Below are 21,148 nucleotides of genomic sequence, written 5' to 3' on the forward strand. Positions count from 1 at the left end.
ATTCAACAATTTGAACATGGAGTCACGTTGAGGTGGCCTTAAAAATAAAGATTCCAAAAGAAACGTTTTGTCACAGAGGCGAACTCCGTGATTCCCTCCTCCGGCCATCGGAGGGAGCCCTCAACAGAATACTAACACACTCACACATACACCACACTACATTTCCCATGAGCCTCTACCTCGGACTGATTACCCCGCCAGCTGTGACTCATTATCAGGACTATAAAAGACTCTCAGTTCCATTCCTGCTCCGCGAAGTCTTGTATTGCCACGGTGTAGATTTCTGAGCGTTTATATCCTGTCTGATTGCCTGTTGCTGAACCTGTTGTCTCCTGTTTACGAACCCTCGCCGCCTGTCTCGACCCTTAGCCTTGTTTACCGCTTGTGAGTGATATCTGCCTGGACTGACCACTGCCTGTAATCTGACCACTGATTCTGCCTGTCTCTGCTGTTCATGTCTGCCCCTGTCTAACCCTGCCTGTCTGACTTCGATTCTGTACAACAAAGCATGCAAATGGATCCCAGCTCTAGTGACGAATCATTACACGTTTATTAAGAATGAGAATCTAAAAGGATATTAAAGGTACAATTTGTGATATTTTTTTCCGCTAGAGGTCGCTAGAAGCCTATTCAAAACAAAGGCGTAGTTTGATGACGCCAAGTTTTAGAGCGGAAACTTGGGACACGTGGTCTCCATCTCAATGGACGGTGCAAAAGAATAGGGATTGGAGTCTGGAAGAACTCATGTTCGTGGATGCGATTATTAACGTTACTGTAGTATGAAGCAGAGCAGGACCGAGTGTTGCGGGAGCTGAACGAGGAGCTGGAGCGATTGATCAACACACGCCTCACGAGCAGCGGGACTTTTATTATGACACAGCCGCCGGCGCCGCTTCCGCTTTTCCGGTCATGAGTTTACGGGAGCTGTCCTTGTCGACAGAACCAGCGGCAGATGGTAAACAGTAATTATGTTCCATAAATAAGTAACACAATCCACCATAAAACGTGCAAGAAGTAAATAAGGAACTGCTTGAAGCAAGCTAGTGGTTTGCTGGACGCTAGACACTACTTCCGCATTTGTCCACGGCACTGTTGTCATGTGGTTTCTACGTCAGTAAAGGCGGTAACAAAGGTAACTGACGTCATTGACAGGCGACTGCACTGCCCCGTGTCACCGTTTAGAATGGGAATTTTCTCATGATTTACAAGAAGTTGAAAACATTAGAGATATTGTTAGTAAACAGCTGGACAAAATATATAACACTAGCCTAGTGGTTTTTGGATATTTTACTGCAAAAATTTTACATATTGTACCTATAAGATATCTTGAAAACTTTTAAAGCAACAGTCATGACAACTTTAGAAAAATAATATTTATGGCACTCAGGTATGTTCTATGGATTTCAAGTGTTAGAAAAAAATTAGATAAATTTTTAGTTTTAACATTATTTGTTCTTCAGATATTCCTCTTTAAAACAAAAAAAGTACCAGCTGTATGCAAAATGATTTAATAACAGAACCGATGATTCGAAACAAAAGATTCATAAAGCATTGAAGCTTCAAGAATCAGTGTTCTGAAATCGCCCATCAGAAGCTTGTTGAAAAAGTTATTTTGTTATTGTGCACAAAAAGCATTCTCGTGACTTTATAATATTTTAGCCACTGTAGTCACATTGACCGTTTTATCAATGTATTTTAATACCCTTCTGAAACTCAAAAGATGCAGTGTCATGGCTGCTTATGTGTGGATCAGATACCCTCGGATTTCACCAAAACTGTTAATTTGTGTTCTGAGGATAAACAAAGTTCTTACGTGTTTGAGACAACATGAGGGTGAGTACTTAATGACAGAATTTTAATTTTTTGGGTGAACTAACTAGAGATCTACAAAGAGGACCCGGGACCCGGGGACCCGTACGGGTTCGGGTCTATATTTTAAATGGTCAGACGGGTCCGGTTCGGGTCCTCTATTACTCTGTTTAACATTGTGTGTATACCCAAGCCAATCTGATTCGGAGATCACCCGGCCGTGTTGGGAGTCAGCCAGTGTTGTGCGTGTGTTTTGTAACTTGCAAAGTATGAGCCAGGAAATAAGGTGAAAAAAAACACGAGCTTAGAACCTTTGCGGCTTTTTATGAGAACCCTTATAGACAGACAGCTTGAGAGTGACTCCTGAAGGACCAGCACCACATCCTCTTGTACCACTGTTTGAAGAATTTATCTTCCAGAATCTGGCAGTAAGGTGTGGGAGTTCACTTTTAGTCCATCTCTTATCCTGAAATGTCCATCTTGCAGAGATGGACTAAATGATCTTCCAAAACTTACTGCCAGATTCTGGAAGATAAATTCTTCAAACAGTGGTACAAGAGGATGTGGTGCTGGTCCTTCAGGAGTCACTCTCAAGCTGTCTGTCTATAAGGCCTATAAAAACCCAGTCTTCATGTACTTTATAACACTTCAGCTTGTGATTCTTATTAAGAGCAGGTCATTTTTTAGGATTCTTCACCTAACCTAAGTCTCTGAGATCCTGACACCTCACACTTCTGAAGACTCCAGGTAGGTTTCAGTACTGGGAAATGGTGGTGCTGGAGACTAAAGGGTTCCTGATGGTTTCACACTTAATTCTTCACCTTAATTCTTAATTATTTTGCAGTTAACGTGTCTTTTCTTCTCCAGCTGTTTTTGTATGACCCCGCTGACCCAATGAGCATTTCACTGTCCAATGGTCATGCTTTAACTTTGCAATTTCTAGTATTACATTAGTATTGCGTCCTTCTCATGAGTATTTAATAATTTTTGACTTTTCAGTCTGAGTTAAATCTCTTTTTTGGCTCATTTTATCAGTAAAAGAAAACCTGCCTGATAATTCTGCACACCTGAATATAGGGCATGTCAAATAACTTAATGCCCCCAATATTAAATATAAGTCTAAGAATAAATTATTCTTGAACCGACTCGTGACTCATGATCCGCTCTTGCTTATGAAATTTCTCTGTACTGTACAATACGTGTTGGTAGCCATTAAAGAAAATGTAGTTTCATATTTGTTTAAATAGTTCTATGTTATGTTTTAGATTCATTTACTTGATTATGAAAAGTGAACAGCATGAGTAAGATGCATCATTAGATGATCAATCTATCGGGAGTCATGGAGTGGGTCAGACATGATTTTGACCACGTCATTAAGTTTTGTTTTATAGAAAGCCTTTCTTTAAAGTGAATTTCGTTTTGTAAAAATTGTATCTTAATTTTAATCAACGTTTCATCAACCAATTGCCTGGATTTAATAAATAAGAAGCAAATATAGCAGACAATATAATCATGGCAGGTGCGGGCGCGGGCGCGATCACTGGTGTGTGAACTGATGTGACTTATAGGCTAAATTAACCGAAACTCAGCGTATAGGCTGCTTGCCTCACAGACATGAGAAATATATCTATAGAAAGCTTGAAAGATCTAAAAACCGAAAAGAAATAGGCTACTCTGATTATGTAGCCCAGTGGTTCCCAAACTGGGGTACGAGGTGACAAAAGGGGGTACGCAAACAAAATGCTGAGTAGTTCATTTAATTCTACATTAAAATAATATTAGAATAGAGCATGTATTTCTAACTGCCAAAATTACGTAAATCCAGTAGATTTAATCAAATTACCTCATCATTTGCAGTCAAAAATGACTGTATCCACACAAGCAGCATGCATATGATAGATTGCGTGCCGAATCTGCCGCCTTAAATCGCGCTAAATTACTGCCATTCTCGACAATGCACTTTTGTAAAAGTGGGGATTTACTTACTCGTATTAAGAACAAATATAGACACAGATAATGAATTAATTTCGATTTAAGACTCAAACTTTCTCCGGTACAAAAACATACCTTGTGTGAGTTCTTGTATTTAATGACGATAACGAGCAAGAATGCAATTGTTCCCAAATATCCATATGACTGCAAACGTGACATTATTATACAACAGGTTAAAAAACAAAACATACATTTTAAACACAGTACTGCCAGTATTTACTCTATTTTTCAATGAAATAATAACGAAAACCACAGCAGAACTACAAGTCTGTGTTTCGCGAACTATTCTGTGGCTTTGAACGAATCGTAAGAGTCAATGATTCAATGATTCATTCACAGCCATTCGTTACTGAATGAATGACTCGATGACTCACTCATAAAAACAGTGACTTGCTGCCACCTACTGGCGGTTTTAGTTTAATATTTAAAAGTTTTACTTAGTTTTACCATCATTGCACATTTCTTTATTGAACATTTTTATTTAAAACATTATTTATTTTATAAAGTTATTCATAAAGGTAAAAAAAATGCACTGGAAAATCAATTTAGGGGGCAAATATTGTCCCTTTATGGTAAATGTGTGACTGCAGTCGAAGTGGAAGAGACGGGGTACGCAGAAGGATGGTAATGCTCCACGCTAAAAAGTTTGGGAACCACTGATGTAGCCTAATCTGAATGAAATGTGCATTCTCTCTCTAGGCGCGTCCAGTATGCAGAGATGATGAGAGTGAGCAATGTCAACTTCATCTTTGCAGCCGACACTGATTCAGAAAACATTACTTTATTAATAAACAATTAAACCACAAATTTAACCGCTTCAGTGAGCTCAATTATAGTAACGCGGCATGTTTTTGCCAGTAATGGTAACGGCGTTGTAACAGGAGAAAAAGTAATTCGCTTGATTACTCGTTACTGAAAAAAGTAATGGCGTTAGTAACACCGTTTATTTATAACGCCGTTATTCCCATCACTGCCTATAATGCCTGATGAGTTTGGAGAACACCTGACAAGAGATCAGAGACAATTCCTTCATCCAGAATCTCTCCAGATCCCCAGCTCCATGTTGGTGCTCCTTCTCTTCAGTTCACTCCACTCATTCTCTTTAGGGTTCAAGTCAGGGAACTGGGACAGCCATGGCAGAAGTGTTGGTTTTGATGTTTGATTTGGATCAGTTTTTTAACTGCCTATTTTGGGGCATCATTAAATATGCGGTGATTCAGGCTGTGCAGGCCCTTTAAATCTCGTGCTCTCCGCCCCAAGAGCTCGTGCTTGCCTTAAATAGTGCATAAACAAAGTTCACATGTAATATAACCCTCAAAATGGATCTTTACAAAGTGTTCGCCATGCAACATGTCTAATCGCGTAAGTATGGTATTTATTTAGATGTTTATATTTGATTCTGAATGAGTTTGATGGTGATCCGTGGCTAAAGCTAACATGTTGGAGAGATTTATAAAGAATGAAGTTGTATTTATGAATTATACAGACTGCAAGTGTTTAAAAAATGAAAATAACGACAGTCTTGTCTCCGTGAATACAGTAAGAAACGATGGTAACTTTAACCACATTTAACAGTACATTAGCAACATGCTAATGAAACATTTAGAAAGCCAATTTACAAATATCACTAAAAATATCATGATATCATGGATCATGTCAGTTATTATTGCTCCATCTGCCATTTTTCGCTATTGTTCTTGCTTGCTTACCTAGTCTGATGATTCAGCTGTGCACAGATCCAGATGTCCTGCCCTTGTCTAATGCCTTGAACATGGGCTGTCATATGCAAATATTGGGGGCGTACATATTAATGATCCCGACTGTTACGTAACAGTCGGTGTTATGTTGAGATTCGCCTGTTCTTCGGAGGTCTTTTAAACAAATGAGATTTATATAAGAAGGAGGAAACAATGGTGTTTGAGACTCACTGTATGTCATTTTCATGTACTGAACTCTTGTTATTTAACTATGCCAAGGTAAATTCAAATTTTAATTCTAGGGCACCTTTAATTATTGCCCTGATAGTGGAAATGGGGATTTTCAGTGCTTTAGCTATTTTCTTAGAGCCACTTTCTATTTTGTGAGGCTCAACAATCTTTTGCTGTACATCAGAACTATATTCTTTGGTTTTACTCATTGTGAAGAATAATTATGTGAATTTGGCCTTTTTGTTTCCTCATGTTTATACTCCTGTGGAACAGTAAGTCATGACTGGACAATTTCATGATCACTCTGGTGTGCTGAAAAAAAAAATGTAAATATGAATGGGAATATACTTCACAGATATTTTACTCATAAAAAATTCTAGGGGTGCCAATAATTGTGGCCAACATGTTTTGGATAAAAACCTTTATTTCATAATGTGATTTTACCCCCACTTTCAATTCTTTTCCTTCAATGAAAGGTTAGATTTTTGCTAATTTTATGAATTAAAGATCGTAAGGATAAACAATGCAGATTTATTTTCACAGTCATATATGATCATATTTGTCACCAACAATTTTGTCCACGTCTATAATATCCCATTAACCTATCAGTGCCCAGTTTGGGAATATAAAAAGGGAAGTGTTCGGCTGCATGGGATGGATCATTCTTGGTACCATCCCTTTGTTGATGTTCAGCTTTACAAACAAGGGACAGTGGTTGGTGTATCCATCTGTTTGCTGTGCACTGGCTGTAAGGCAGCTTTCAGTCATCGGCATTCAAGTAGCAGCAATCCTGCGTGGAGAGTGACCATGCATATTTCAGCAAGGTGAATCTCTCTGCACTTCCAGGGGTTTCCAGTGATTTAAATTGGAGCTTAATGTACATAAGTGACATGACTGCTTTTTTGTTGTTATAGTTTTAACTTTCAGCTTTGCCTGGGTCTCATCTGGGTCAGTTTTGTTTTATTTTTGTTCATTTGTGGTGTTTTATTTGTGTTGGAGTCATTGACACAGCATTTCGCTAGCCTGAGTGAGCTTGGAGGAACAGTATTTTTTTTTTTTGCTGGCTGTAACACAGTACGTTGATTTGGGAAGAAGGAGGCGGGAACCGGCGAACATTCAACAGAATTTAATACCAAAATAAACAAATACAAAACAAAAGTAAAATGCCGGCAATTCCTCACAAACAACTGCCGGCCACATAAACATAACAAAACAAATAAAGTCCAGGCCTGGTCCTCTGTCATCCTTCACTGTCGTCGCTCCCCCATTTATGCTTCCGGAGCTCCTCCGTGAAAGACTCGAGGCCGTTCCCTAATGGCTCTCGCCAGCCCTGCTCGTCACATACTCCCATCGCCCCTCGCAGGCCGGAATGTACCCCCCCCCCCTCCCCCCCCATCCCCCAACATGCTGGATGATGTCCAAGTCCCATTCATACTTCACACTTTCAAGCTATGTAGTGTAAGAAAAAATGATGAGGACGTTGAAAATCTTGATGAAGAAGTTTATTGCAGCATATATACCAGTTGACTTTCTTCTTCTCTATGATAATTAAGCCATTTTGGGGATGAGCTCATTCTAAAATATACTTTGGAGTGGAATATGGGTCGAGGCAGCCTACAATTTCTTATAGTAGTAACTACTCTTTTAGCGCTTTTTAAATAAGTACTTACTGAAATTTAGTTCCTACTCAGTGAGTATTTGGGAAAGAGTTAAAAATACATGTTAAAACAGTATATGACTTAATAAAGCAGAGTTAATATGATGTGTCATTTTGCGGTCAGCGATATGACTAAAATCTTAATTTCTGTTATTAAAAATAAGGAAAATACTGTCTCACTGTCTATATGAGGTCTATATGAGGATTCATTACACACATTTATTCTGACATGTTATTTCACTGACAGAAGTTCAGCTGTAGTATTAATGTAATGAAGAGAAAATAAGAGACTCTAAAACATCTCACTGTTACTGATTCATCATGAGCTCAAAGCATTATGGGTAGAGTCTCTCTACAGTCTATTCTGATTCATCAACACAGTTTCACTGATGATCCAGAACAAACAGCAAACCCAGGATAGAGCGGTTGAGTGAATGTGGTCTGGACTGTGTGGATGAGGCTCATTGTGTCTCCAGAGACGCTGTAGAAGGACAGAGTTCCTGCACTGTGATCCACATACACTCCTGTTCTCCTGCTGATGGACTTTACTGGGAGTTTAGTCGCTATGTTATTGTGTCTGAATGAGTATCTGGAGGGAAGGCAGATCAAACTCCAGGACTGATCATTACCTCCATACAAACAATCATAACCCCGTCCCTTCCTGCTGATGCTCTTATATGACACTGATATTAACACACCATCATTCCCACTCCATTCAATCTCCCAGTAACAGCGTCCACACACACTCTCTCTACACAACACCTGCTCCCACTGATCAAATCTGTCTGGATGATCAGGATACGGCTGGACTGTGCCATTGTTAGTAATCACTCTGTTCCTCTCAGACAGACGGAGGCATTTAAATGCTGAGTTTGGATCCAGATTGAGCTGATGGGAATCTGATGGAGATAAAACACATCACAATCAGGAATTATCAATCTGTCTGATACACTTTGCAAATCATTATCATTATTACCCTGGGGTGCTTCTCAATTCTTATTTGTGCATCCTCATTTTCTTTCCTCACATCTTAGCTCCACCCATTCAGTATGCGAGGGAAGGACACAAGGAAAAAAAAGCGAGGATGGAGGAACTGAATTAAGTGAAATTTCAAAGTGTCATCAGCTGCTCTTGGGGGATCTACCCACATGTTGTTAAAGTTTGGTTATTTAAAAAAATTTAATAAATATTCATAAAGAAAGATGCCCCATTGAAATACGTGAGATGTAAAGTTTATTTAAACTGTAAAAGTAAAGCATACATTTAAATTATTGTGACATAAATGAAGGGGGAGGAGAATGAATGATGCATGTATCCGTGCATCAGGTTTCTCGTCAAGAAAGACTTCCGCAAAGGATGCACCTGTGTATCCTCACTCATGACTCCTCAGGAAGCTTCCTCACTCCTCGATCCTCGCATTGCAGTTAGAGAATTGAGATGTCCTTCAAGATGGCTCAGCTCGATCGGTTTCTGGGTCATAGAATGGGATATTGAGAAGCACCCCCTTGAAGGGCAGTGATTTAAAGGATTGGGTGACGCTGATAATAATGGAGAGGCAGCTGTTCCGTTAATGCATTATACAGAAGGGCTTTAAGTAAAGTGTTACCAAAATTTCTTTTGCAAGAAATTACAAGTTTCTTCTTGTGAATCTTGGCATTTATGCATTTAAACAAATGCCTCCAAGAACTCCTCAACACCTTTTGAAAATATTGCTTCCAGCAACCCCCAATATTCTCTGAACGCCCCGTTAAGAAACACTAATTTATATGAAAACTCAAAACTCTTCTGTCATGTTTTCTTTCTCCTTCTACAGGAAGAACATGAACACACTCAGTGAGTTTCTCTGCTTGTTTTCTTAGTGACTTACATTGTAGGAAGTCATTCCTGGTCCTGGGAACAATGTTGGTGAAAGTGACTGTGGAAATCAACAGACATGAAGAGTGTGATTATCATGTCAAGAGAAAATGATCCCTGCATCCATTCCTAAGACATTTCTAATATGATCTTCTACATGATATGAGGTGATGGAGGATCATTTCTGAGAGCAGATGAATCTCCAGGACTTTACCTCTGTTAGAGATCTTCTTCAGCTCCTCTTTGCAGAAATCCTCCAGTTTGTCTCTCAGCTGACGGACAGATTCTCTCACAACAGCAAAAGAGGAGAGAGAACTGAAGGGATCGTCATTTACGTCTGTAGATTCAGGAGGAGCTGAGAGAGACTGGAAACGCTACAGAAAACAGAAATCAACATAAATGTAATAAATAAAGAGCATCAATGGAGTCAAATGACAGGGTTGAGTAGATTTGATCAGGAAAAGCCACTCAAATGCAACAAGTAGATTGACCATTATTTATAAATTTTGAGCAGTTAGTGGCTCTGAAATTCACAAGGACTCTTTCAATCCCAAGGTCAGGTTTTGTGTGGTTTAAATACACTAAAGCATTACTAATATACAGCCTCACTTCCTGTTTGAGGACTAAATATTTAAATATTAGTGAAGTTTTGAACTTTTGTCCTCTGGATATTCAATATATATCTTAAAGGAAAATGTTTCCCAAGAGTTTTCCAGACCTGAACTGCATTTGTAAGTGCATCTCTTTCAAAAGAAGATCAGATGAGAGTCTGACTGATGATTATATAATAACCGAACACACAGATCAACACTTCAGTCAACGGCTCATTCTGCTCTCATGAAATGTTTCTCTGTGAGTCTCTTGCTCAAGTCCACTATGATCCTGTTCTTCTAGATCTCTGTTACCTGCAGGAAATGGATGTGATCCTGTGTGTGTGAAAGCTGCTCCAGCTCAGCGTCTCTCCTCCTCAGATCATTGATCTCCTGCTCCAGTCGCTCCAGTCGTCCTTCAGCTCGACTCACTGCAGTCTTTTCCTGATCTCTGATCCGCTGTGTGGCCTCAGAGCGGCTTCTCTCAATGGAGCGGATGAGCTCAGTGAAGATCCTCTGACTGTCCTCCACTGCTGTCTGTGCAGAGCGCTGTTAGGACACACATCACAATCACACAGTGGCTTCAGTGAGTCCTGACTGAGACTTCTCAAACTTCTCTTCTTCTCCAGACTCACCTTATGAGACTCCACAGCCTCTCTCAGCTGCTGAAGATCTTTCTCTCTCTGCTGGATCCTCTGCTGGAACCACCTCTGCGTCTCCTTCAGCTGGTGCTAAAGGACAAACCAATGACAGGAGAAACATCACATAAATCATCAAGTAAACAGATATGAATCCAGTATCAGTGAAGTGCTGAGATTGAGGGTTAAAGATCTTGCATGATAAGGTTATTGGTTCAGTCATAAGTGTCAGAATTATTTATTCAACATCTAGTTTTATAGGGATAGTTCACCCAGAAATGGGAGCTTTAGCAGAAGTTCTACCCGGACGACTCTAATGCACGTCATTGCTCATTATTTAACCAATCATTACACGTCACCTGAGTATACAGGTGCTGGTCATATAATTAGAATATCATCAAAAAGTTGATTTATTTCACTAATTCCATACTTGTATATTATATTAATTCATTACACACAGACTGATATATTTCAAATGTTTATTTCTTTTAATTTTGATGATTATAACTGACAACTATGGAAAATCCCAAATTAAGTATCTCAGAAAATTATAATATTACTTAAGACCAATACAAAGAAAGGATTTTTAGAAATCTTGGCCATCTGAAAAGTATGAACATAAAGATTTAAAGATTTTCTATGGGGTTAAGGTCAGGTGAGTTTGCTGGCCAATTAAGAACAGGGATACCATGGTCCTACGCCAAAGAACCTTAACATTTATCTTTGATGTTTACATACAAACTGTTGAATAAATTGTATTCAAACATCTTTTTTGCTTCCCGAGTCTTTCTGGTAGAAATGTAAATCCTTTGTTTACTCATCCTCATGTCTTTCCAAACTTGTATGATTTTCTCTTTCCAAACACAAAAGATGTTCTGATGTAGCGTCTGGACCAATCAGGCACACAAAATTATTCATTATATTTAAGGAATTACCCATAAACTCACTCTATCAAAGTTCTGTGAACCCATCCCCCTAAAACTGCAACTAGCATCCCAAACTAGCTAAACTACAGGCAGAACTAGGTGTCCTGTTACAGATACTTGGACCTTTTACGATTAGGAAACATTTTGCAGAGACCAGTGACTCATTCTTTCTGAGAAGGACAAATAAACTCCTTTAATCCTATGTCCAAGTTTCCCATCTCATGACTTTTCTTTTATGGGCTTTATTCTATGTATTCATTTTCTCTTTTGAACTAGTTTGGTATTAATATTCCAGAGCTGCAATGTATAGTTAACTGGAATCACATGGGTAGCATGTTTGGTATCTATGGACTCCAACTTTAGATTCCTATTTGGTAATTTATGTTATGTCCATACCTGTGCAACACATCAGTATTACAAAAATCTTTAAATAGTTCTTATTCAAGAACTCAGCTTGTTAATCTTTCTTGGTCGTAAAAGCCCTGACAGGAGGTGTGTTGTCACCCGGAAATACAACACCTTCATTGGCTACATCAACTTTAAGAGGTTGGACTTTGACCAGAGGTTAAAAGCTAGAGAACAATGCCACTCCCTCTCTTTCCTTGCCTCGTGAACAACTGAACAGAACCCTCTTGGCCGAAGGCCACTTCAGGCCAAGGCCTGTTAAGCCTAGGCCTGCCGGCCTCGGCCTATAAACCAGCCATGTGCTCAACATCCAACATAGAAAAGACTGGCAACAACTTCAGACGAAATCCTCAAGATCTCTCCTCAACCTACCGATCCAACGCTCCTCAGCCTAAAGGCATCTTGCAAGTATCGTACATTTTAACACTAAACAGCGATTTAGTATTGATTCGTGAGACTTACCTTTGCTATTGCTAAAAGAAACTGATGATTCCTTTCCAGATTGTCTGAACAGTACCTCTTCTGGTTCAACACTATCATTAGTCATTCTTACCTACAGTACGTATTTGTGTGACCTTTGTTGTATGTTATGTGTTTGTTAGTTTTTTTTACCTGGGGTTATAAAGCCCTGCTCTGGAGCAGTGTTAGCACCACTTTTGCAGTGAATAAACAGTTGTTTCTGCATACAAAATGTCAAACAGCGATTGAAAATGCGACAACTGGAGTGAAGAAGAGACTGTCCTGCTTACCATTATAGTTCGAAATGTTCACTCAGTCAGCAACGAGAACAAACAATGCTAGATCCTTTATGTAAACAGGTCATATGCTGCGTTTGTCCAGTCAGTGACACTGAGACCTCAAATATGCAGATAAGGACTTTTCCCCAGGGTTTAGGAATGTGCAGTGTGAAACGCTAGCTTATGAATACCCAGGATTTCATTTACCAGGGGTTTAGATTGACCCAGGGTCAACTATTTCAATTATGAAAATCCCTTATGCGTCCTAAATAATATTCAAAATTAGAATTACTGTATTCCAAAGTTAACAGATGGTCTACTATTACTGTTTAGAGCCCGAAGTGAACATCGGCGCACACTCTAACGGATAATATTGACCACAACCCACTGTGTGCTGGATGTGGATTTGATTAGATCTAAAAAAACATGAATAAAAGTGTTAAAAAACTACAAACATGGTGGATGGACGAGTCCGGTGGTTAAGTAGAAAGGTTTAGATAAATAATTTTGAGTGATTAATAATCAGTATATAACCTGACAAAAAGATCTTTATTCAATGTTATCCACATTATTTTCATCTGCAACAGCATTGTGAACTTTTGTAATGATATGTTTGCCATTAACTTTTAAATGCATCATTAACACAAACAAAAAGAGTCAACTCGTGAAAGACCCACTGCTGGCAGATCAACCTGCTACTACATTTCTCCCTGACACGGTAGGAAATTAAATTAAATTGAACGCGGAGAACATTAACTATGACAAGATGATTGACAGGACAGTTTAAACTGTGACAGGATGTGTGTAACTGAGTGATAGAGATGTCCGTTAAAGATATTATTATGACAAAAGCTTGCGTACTCTTCTGCTACACATTCATAAGTCTGTACTTTTTTTTTCTTCACAAAAACAGTACCAATTTGTAGGGCATAGCGTAAGTAGTCGAATTGGGACACAGCATTAGATTACCCCTCTTGGAGTTGTATGGATTTCATTTAATGTCCTTTTTGAAGATTGAAACTTTTGGACCCTAATGACTTTCAAAAAATGGACAAATGAGACATTCCTTAAAATACCTTCTTTTGTGTTTTGCAAAAAAGTCACTCCAGTTTGGAATAATATGAGTAAATGATGAATGTGAAATTTAAAGGGGTCCTATTGAGAAGCCTAATCATTCAGTCCTGTCAATCATCATTACACACATATTCCAACAGCAGTCATTGTGCCGTCCCAGCGACAGTTCTTCCAGCATCCCTCCACCTCCACCTCCCCATTGCCCAGTTATGGTAAGGTGTGTTACATTTCTAACACACAAGCTAAGCAGTAGACCAATCACAAAAGACTCAGACCAGCTGACCAATCAGAGCAGACTGTGATTTTTGGAAGGTGGGTTTAAAGAAACTGAAACTAAAACAGTGTTCAGACAGAGAGTGTAAACAGACATTTAATGATGTAAATGTATATTACAAGACCCCATAAACAAAATGATCCTGTAAATTAACATAATGTGACTCTTTAAGTTCATACCTGTTTCTCTGTCCTCTGTGATGCAGCTGATACAGTGTCGTGGTTTTTATGTTCATCCATCGTACACAGCAGACATATACACTTCTGATCAGTGCGGCAGAAAACCTCAAGGATCTTGTCGTGTTTCGGGCAGATCATCTCCTGCAGTCGTCCAGTGGCTTCAGTCAGATTGTGTCTCTTTCCTTTAAACAAACTCTCATGTTGTTCAAGGTGATTCTGACAGTAAGACTCCAGACACACCAGACAGGACTTGACGGCTTTGTGTTTTCTTCCAGTACAGACGTCACACTGCACATCTCCAGCTCCAGCGTAACAGTCAGCAGGAAGTTTAATCTTCTTCAGTTTCTCCACCATTTCAGCCAGAATGGTGTTTTTAGCTAAAGCAGGTCTTGGACTGAAGGTCTGTCTGCACTGAGGACAGCTGTAGACTCTCATCTCATCCTCCTGATCCCAGCAGTCTGTAATACAGATCTTACAGTAACTGTGTCCACAGGGAATGGCCACTGGATCCTTCAGGAGATCCAGACACACTGAACACATGAACTCATCCTGAGATATTCTGGCTTCTGCCATTTTACTGCAGGAATACAGAGACACAAACACACAAAAGCTCAACTACACTCAGGTAACTATGAACTCTGAACTCAGGTGATTCTTGTTTCCTGGTTCTGTGTTTGAGTGACGTGTGTAAAACAGGTGTGTCTGTAAAGAAGCTTCCTCATTCCTGGTCAAGGAGAGCCTCATTGCTGCTAAGCCTCTAGTTTTCATTGGTGTTTCCACACACATTGTGTTTAAGCAGTCTCAGAAACACACTATACATTAGAGAGAAGCGAGACAACATTCTTAGTAGTTCTGTATCCTAAATACTACACTGGTACTGCAGAACTGAAAACTTTGTCCATAATTACGGTAAGTCTCCATGAAATCAATATAAAAATTGAATTAATAAATAACTTGTTTTAAATCAAATCATTCAGTCACCAGACAGGAGAAGGTCTTTCAAAATAAACCCAGGGTAGTATAAATAAACCACCTGTTACATACAAATAAACCCCCCAAAAATTTCTTTCTATCAACACAATTGGTCTTATTCATGAAACATTCGTAAATATACGAGAAGATATGTGAGTGATTTGTGCGTAAACAGACTTTCCCGAAAACTCTCCTCCTGATTCACAAATACTTCGTAAACGTCATAAGTGATAGTGAAATGTGTGTGTGTGTTAATGAATTCCAATCAGTCGTAAATGGGACGCGCGTGCACGTTCATTCTCAATTACCATAAATCCCGCCCATTAAATCCGACTGACAACTATATATGGGCATCATTTTATGACACCAAATGAAGGATTTTGGCCATTTTATAGGAAACAAGTTCCATAGTTTGCCCAGCCCTATTGAAATCAATTCATTATTTGATTAAAGTGCTCCATTTGCAGATGCTATAGGTGCGTTCACGCGGCCTCGTAATTCCTGTAGTTACAAGATTCTAGCTTGTAAAAAGCATTCACGTCCTCGTAGAGTTCTTAATTACAGTTTGTAAGCTGGGAGTTTTCTGAAAGCTCCCACATGTAACATGTGGCCACTAAACCACCTGACCGCTGTAGATTGATTTATCAGGCGTTGATAGTGGTGCCATGGAAACGCATAATTTCCAGTTCAAGGACTAAAAGGACGTGAACAGCTCCGAATATAACGTCATTTCAAGATAGCGGTAAATACAAGGTGACGTGAACGCAGCTTATTACTGGCTCTCACAACAAAAGTAAAAAGAAAAAACGTATGTGATTACTATATATAATATTTTTTTCAAAATGCTGTAAATATGTACCTTTATTGAGGTGAATTAAAATGCAGCCTTATTAATGAGCAAAACGTTCGGATGTTAAACGCACTATTTACGCGTGACTGGGAGCAGGTGTAGATTTCTTTCGTACCAACTAACATTTGGAAAATACGAACATTTTAATGAATCCGAAAATTTACGCCAGAACCACTTTACACACGATTTACACAAAAATTTGTTCTGCTCTTGTTTCATGAATGAGACCCATTGAGTGTTACAATGTTTATATTTTTTTTAACAACTTTTATACAAATATAAATAAAGATTTTATGTTTTTGTTTCAACAGCTTCCCCTGGAAATCTTTTCTGAGATCCTCAAGAAAGTTATTTTTAAACTGGTAATTTTACATTTTGACCCTTTCACTGTATTGCAGGTGGTTTAGGCAGTTTTTTTTTTTTTTTTTTGTGGTATGAGGCATTTAAACTTGAACCTCCACATTAATATCTTTCTATTTATCTTTGTTGTATTTTGTCTTTACACTTTAAGTTTCCATTCAAAAAATTCCATTCTGCTGTTCTCATATATTATGTTAATGTAATTTTCTATGTATCACTATAAACATTAAGACATGAAGTCCAACTAATCAATGAATTCTTAATTTAGTTGTGACAATTCTTTTCAATAATTCAATAACCAATGTTTAAAAGGGCGATGAATAAAAGTATTATGTTTTATATAGAACTACATAAATTCTAGATTAATACTTTTTTTTAGTAAAGTGCAGTTCAGAGTCCATATAATAAAGAATAATGACAAGAGTCTGTTTTTGGGTTTAAGTTCTTTAGAAAATGTATAAATCCTCCCTTATGATAATTAACCATGGTTTTATTATTAACCAATTTTATTTTATTTTTATACACTACAGTTCTTTTACAGGCTGATCCGTTGAATTATATTGTCTTGAAGTGCCCAGACCCAGGGCCTTCTCATGGATTCCAGTGTTGTGCAGGAAGATCAGGTTAGTAGCAGTGACTATGATGATTAATGTTTGTCCCAGTCTACTTTGCGTTTCATTTCAACACGTGTACCTGCAGACTTGCCATACCCACTGTTACATCTTTTCCTTCACTACTGAAAACAAGGTCCATTCGCGATCGTGTTCTGAGGGAATGCTAAATATATTCGCGATATAATATATCACCTTCCTTTGCTACAATTAACATAAACTGTAATGATCACTAGCAGCATATACAGATTCCAAAAAAGTTGGGACACTGTACAAATTGTGAATAAAAACAGAATGCAATGATGTGGAAGTTTCAAATTTCAATATTTTATTCAGAATACAACATAGATGACATATCAAATGTTTAAACTGAGAAAATGTATCATTTTAAGGGAAAAATAAGTTGATTTTAAATTTCATGGCATCAACACATCTCAAAAAAGTTGGGACAAGGCCATGTTTACCACTGTGTGGCATCCCCTCTTCTTTTTATAACAGTCTGCAAACGTCTGGGGACTGAGGAGAAAAGTTGCTCAAGTTTAGGAATAAGAATGGTGTTCCATTCTTGTCTAACACAGGCTTCTAGTTGCTCAACTGTCTAAGTTCTTCTTTGTCGCATCTTCCTCTTTATGATGCGCCAAATGTTTTCTATGGGTGAAAGATCTAGACTGCAGGCAGGCCATTTCAGTACCCGGATCCTTCTTCTACGCAGCCATGATGTTGTAATTGATGCAGTATGTGGTCTGGCATTGTCATGTTGGAAAATGCAAGGTCTTCCCTGAAAGAGACAATGTCTGGATGGGAGCATATGTTGTTCTAGAACTTGGATATACCTTTCAGCATTGATGGTGCCTTTCCAGATGTGTAAGCTGCCCATGCCACACGCACTCATGCAACCCCAAACCATCAGAGATGCAGGCTTCTGAACTGAGCGCTGATAACATCTTGGGTTGTCCTTGTCCTCTTTAGTCCAGATGACATGGCGTCACAGTTTTCCAAAATGATATTCAAATTTTGATTTGTCTGACCACAGAACAGTTTTCCACTTTGCCACAGTCCATTTTAAATGAGCCTTGGCCCAGAGAAAATGCCTGCACTTCTGGATCATGTTTAGATATGGTTTCTTTTTTGACCTATAGAGTTTTAGCCGGCAACAGCGAATTGTCGGTGAACACAATCCACCGTACCATGTTTTCTGGAAGTATTCCTGAGCCCATGTTGTGATTTCCATTACAGTAGCATTCCTGTATGTGATGCAGTGCCGTCTAAGGGCCCGAAGATCACGGGCATCCAGTATGGTTTTCCAGCCTTGACCCTTACGCACAGAGATTGTTCCAGATTCTCTGAATCTTTGGATGATATTATGCACTGTAGATGATGATAACTTCAAACTCTTTGCAATTTTTCTCTGACAAATTCCTTTCTGATATTGCTCCACTATTTTTCGCCGCAGCATTGGGGGAATTGGTGATTCTCTGCCCATCTTGACTGAGACACTGCCACTCTGAGAGGCTCTTTTTATACCCAATCATGTTGCCAATTAACCTAATAAGTTGCAAATTGGTCCTCCAGCTGTTCCTTATATGTACATTTAACTTTTCCGGCCTCTTATTGCTACCTGTCCCAACTTTTTTGGAATGTGTAGCTCTCATGAAATCCAAAATGAGCCAATATTTGTGTAACGAAGCGGGACTCAAGGTAAGATCCATCTGCAAGCTTTATTGAAGTTAGAGTGGTCGTACAGGCAGGGTCAGACAGGAGCAAACAGGAATCACAAGGAACAGGCAGAATTGTGGTCAAAATACAGGCAATGGTCAAAGGCAGGCAGATATCAATCACAGAACAGGATAACAAGGCAAGGGTCAAAGACAGGAACAGACAGGAAAACAGGATAACGCTTGGAATTGACACACAGGGTAATCAAGACTTCGCAAACTGGTGGTGTGAGTGTGAGTCCTTTATAGTCCTGTTAATGTACTGCAGCTGGGTGTGGTGATTAGTGATAGTGATTGATGGAGTGAGTGCAGGTGATTGGCAGAGAGGATTATGGGTAATGTAGTCCGGGAACTGACAGGAACAGACGGTGATCATAACAATTTGGCATGACATTTCAAAATGTCTCACTTTCAACATTTGATATGTTATCTATATTCTATTGTGAATAAAATATAAGTTTATGATATTTGTAAATTATTGCATTCCTTTTTTATTCACAATTTGTATAGTGTTTACAATTAACTTTTTTGGAATCGGGTTTGTAATCTTATTGTCAACATCTACTAACCCATTCTTTTTATATTTTTATATAGTAACAAGTTCCATTGTTTCCATTTACGGAGTCCAACTCTTATTTGAGTTCATAGTTTTTTAATGACTTTTCCACTCTCCTATAATAATGTTTGAACTTCATTAGTTAGGCTAGAAGTTTTTGCCTATCACAAGTAGATGCAGTCATTGAACCTCTATATCACACCAAGGGCTCAGGTATAGTACAGTTATGTAGTTCTAAAACAGTATATATATTTTATACACTTGTAATCAGTATCAGCCATGTTATTACTACAGCAATGATTACAATAATGTTGAATTACCTTTTGTCTCAGAGTTATCTGCTATTTCAAGACCCTTGGCATCACAGATGGTGTAACAGAATTGAAGTATTCCTGTACAGTTTGCCCCACAAGCTGCACACCTTAAACTTAGGAGATTGTAACATGCACTGTGGCTGTGAGAAACCAAACCAAAACAAAACAAAACAAAACAAAAAAATACATTTACTATCTAACATTACTACTGCTTAAAAGATATTAATTCAACCCTTACAAGGTTCAATGTCCCAGAGAATATACACTTACTGTGTGGTGAAATCTTCCCACTGTCTTCAGTGTTGGCAATGTAAATCTGTTTCCTTGCTGATCTTCAGTGGGATCTGGAACATGTTACCTGTATAGCTAACGTTCCCTCTGGGCTGATAAGGTGCAATGTGGCATTGAGGAGAAATCCTGGCACCAGGGCTTGGTGTCATGGCAGTGGTGTATTCTTTAATGCATTCTTCTGACTGGGTTTTGGTAGTTCTTTCGTTGTAGGCTGGTTCCCAACTGCGGTCAGTATTACTGAATTTAACACCTCCCTGACACTCATCTTGTTAGTTTTATTATGCTTGAACAACTGCATTAGTTACTGTTTCTATTAAAGTTTTAAATTTTCAACATTCTATTAACATTTGAAATTCTAGGAGGAGTCACGTGACCTGTGAGCATGATCGCAGCTTAGAGTTGTGTTCACGCTAACCTTGCTCATTTTCGTTCTTTCATCAATTGCTCCACATTTTGTTTTACGTTTCAACATTGGGCTTCGAAAGGATGTCTTCTCGTCAAGGAAAATCGTCTGGCAAGCAAATGCAATGCGAAAAAGCACATGACGCTGACAAGATGGAGGAGTTACTTTTTACATTTTACAAATGTGCTGTAATTATTTACATTTAGTAAAACAAAACTGACACATTTTTGTATCTTTACTTTTCAGCATTGACCTCAATTCATTACTGTGTTATATGCAGAACAGAGAGGATTTCACTTTGACAATGCCATCAAGTCAAATTAATGCCACACGAGGCAACATCCCAGTTGGATGTCATTTTCAGAGATGCTGATGACATTGGAGCGGGTCAGTAGGGAGGATGCTGGGATGTATAGTGAGGTGACAACCGATGCCATACATAAATATGATGACACCAATATGGATGTTAATGGATACCCACAAACTGACTATTCAGCTGTTGTGGAATGGCAAAAAAAGGGAAAGGGAAAAAGCCAAAACAATGCTGGCCAGGGTACACTGCCTCTATCAACTTTGTGAGCAGTAAGCAGACTTATCTAATGCTTTTTGTTTTTACAGTGTCAGATCCAATAAATATTGTGAAGCTGTTGTGTAACTACCATTGTACAATAATATGCGCAAGAATTAAGTTCTCTAAATTTAAATTATTGTTTTCTTTACTGTAAAGAGCCTTAATCTGATCTCTCCTCCCACTTTGAACTATTATTCAGACAGTCGATTTCATAATAATGCTCAGATTAAGGAATTGCGGATGGATGAAAGGGACAAGCCACTGCTCTTTAAAGACACAGCTACTAATAAAGACAACTTGACCACTTGTTCTAAAGTTAGTTATCCTCTTTAATTATGCATTTGGAAAATATCAGAAATTATAATCCATGAGAAACATCATATAATTGTAGGATGTTTGCTTGCTGGAGGCTTTTTTTTGTTGCAACATTAAAGCTGCGCCT

The 21,148-nt window shown here is 38.6% G+C and overlaps 1 protein-coding gene across 1 annotated transcript; it reads right to left on the bottom strand.

Annotated features, from left to right (window-relative positions):
- Positions 1-7,189: 7,189 nt before the first annotated feature.
- Positions 7,190-14,967, bottom strand: LOC137024931 (tripartite motif-containing protein 16-like). Its single transcript, XM_067392884.1, has 6 exons — positions 14,064-14,967; positions 10,466-10,561; positions 10,146-10,379; positions 9,455-9,614; positions 9,254-9,301; positions 7,190-8,285 (listed from the first exon to the last, which is right to left on the bottom strand). Exons 1-6 carry the CDS (start codon positions 14,634-14,636, stop codon positions 7,759-7,761), a joined length of 1,638 nt encoding a protein of 545 aa, XP_067248985.1. The 5' UTR covers positions 14,637-14,967; the 3' UTR covers positions 7,190-7,758.
- Positions 14,968-21,148: the final 6,181 nt, after the last annotated feature.

Source organism: Chanodichthys erythropterus, chromosome 8, assembly GCF_024489055.1.
Source record: "Chanodichthys erythropterus isolate Z2021 chromosome 8, ASM2448905v1, whole genome shotgun sequence".
Classification (NCBI taxonomy): Eukaryota; Metazoa; Chordata; class Actinopteri; order Cypriniformes; family Xenocyprididae; genus Chanodichthys; species Chanodichthys erythropterus.

Bases quoted from the DNA above. Each gene is read 5' to 3' on its own strand.
- LOC137024931 (XM_067392884.1), bottom strand. From the start codon at position 14,636: ATGGCAGAAGCCAGAATATCTCAGGATGAGTTCATGTGTTCAGTGTGT. The intron at 10,562-14,063 runs GTATGAACTTAA...TTTGTCCTTTAG, and splicing joins CACAGAGGACAGAGAAACAG to CACCAGCTGAAGGAGACGCA. The intron at 8,286-9,253 runs GTAAGTCACTAA...TATCTCCATCAG, and splicing joins CAGGAATGACTTCCTACAAT to ATTCCCATCAGCTCAATCTG.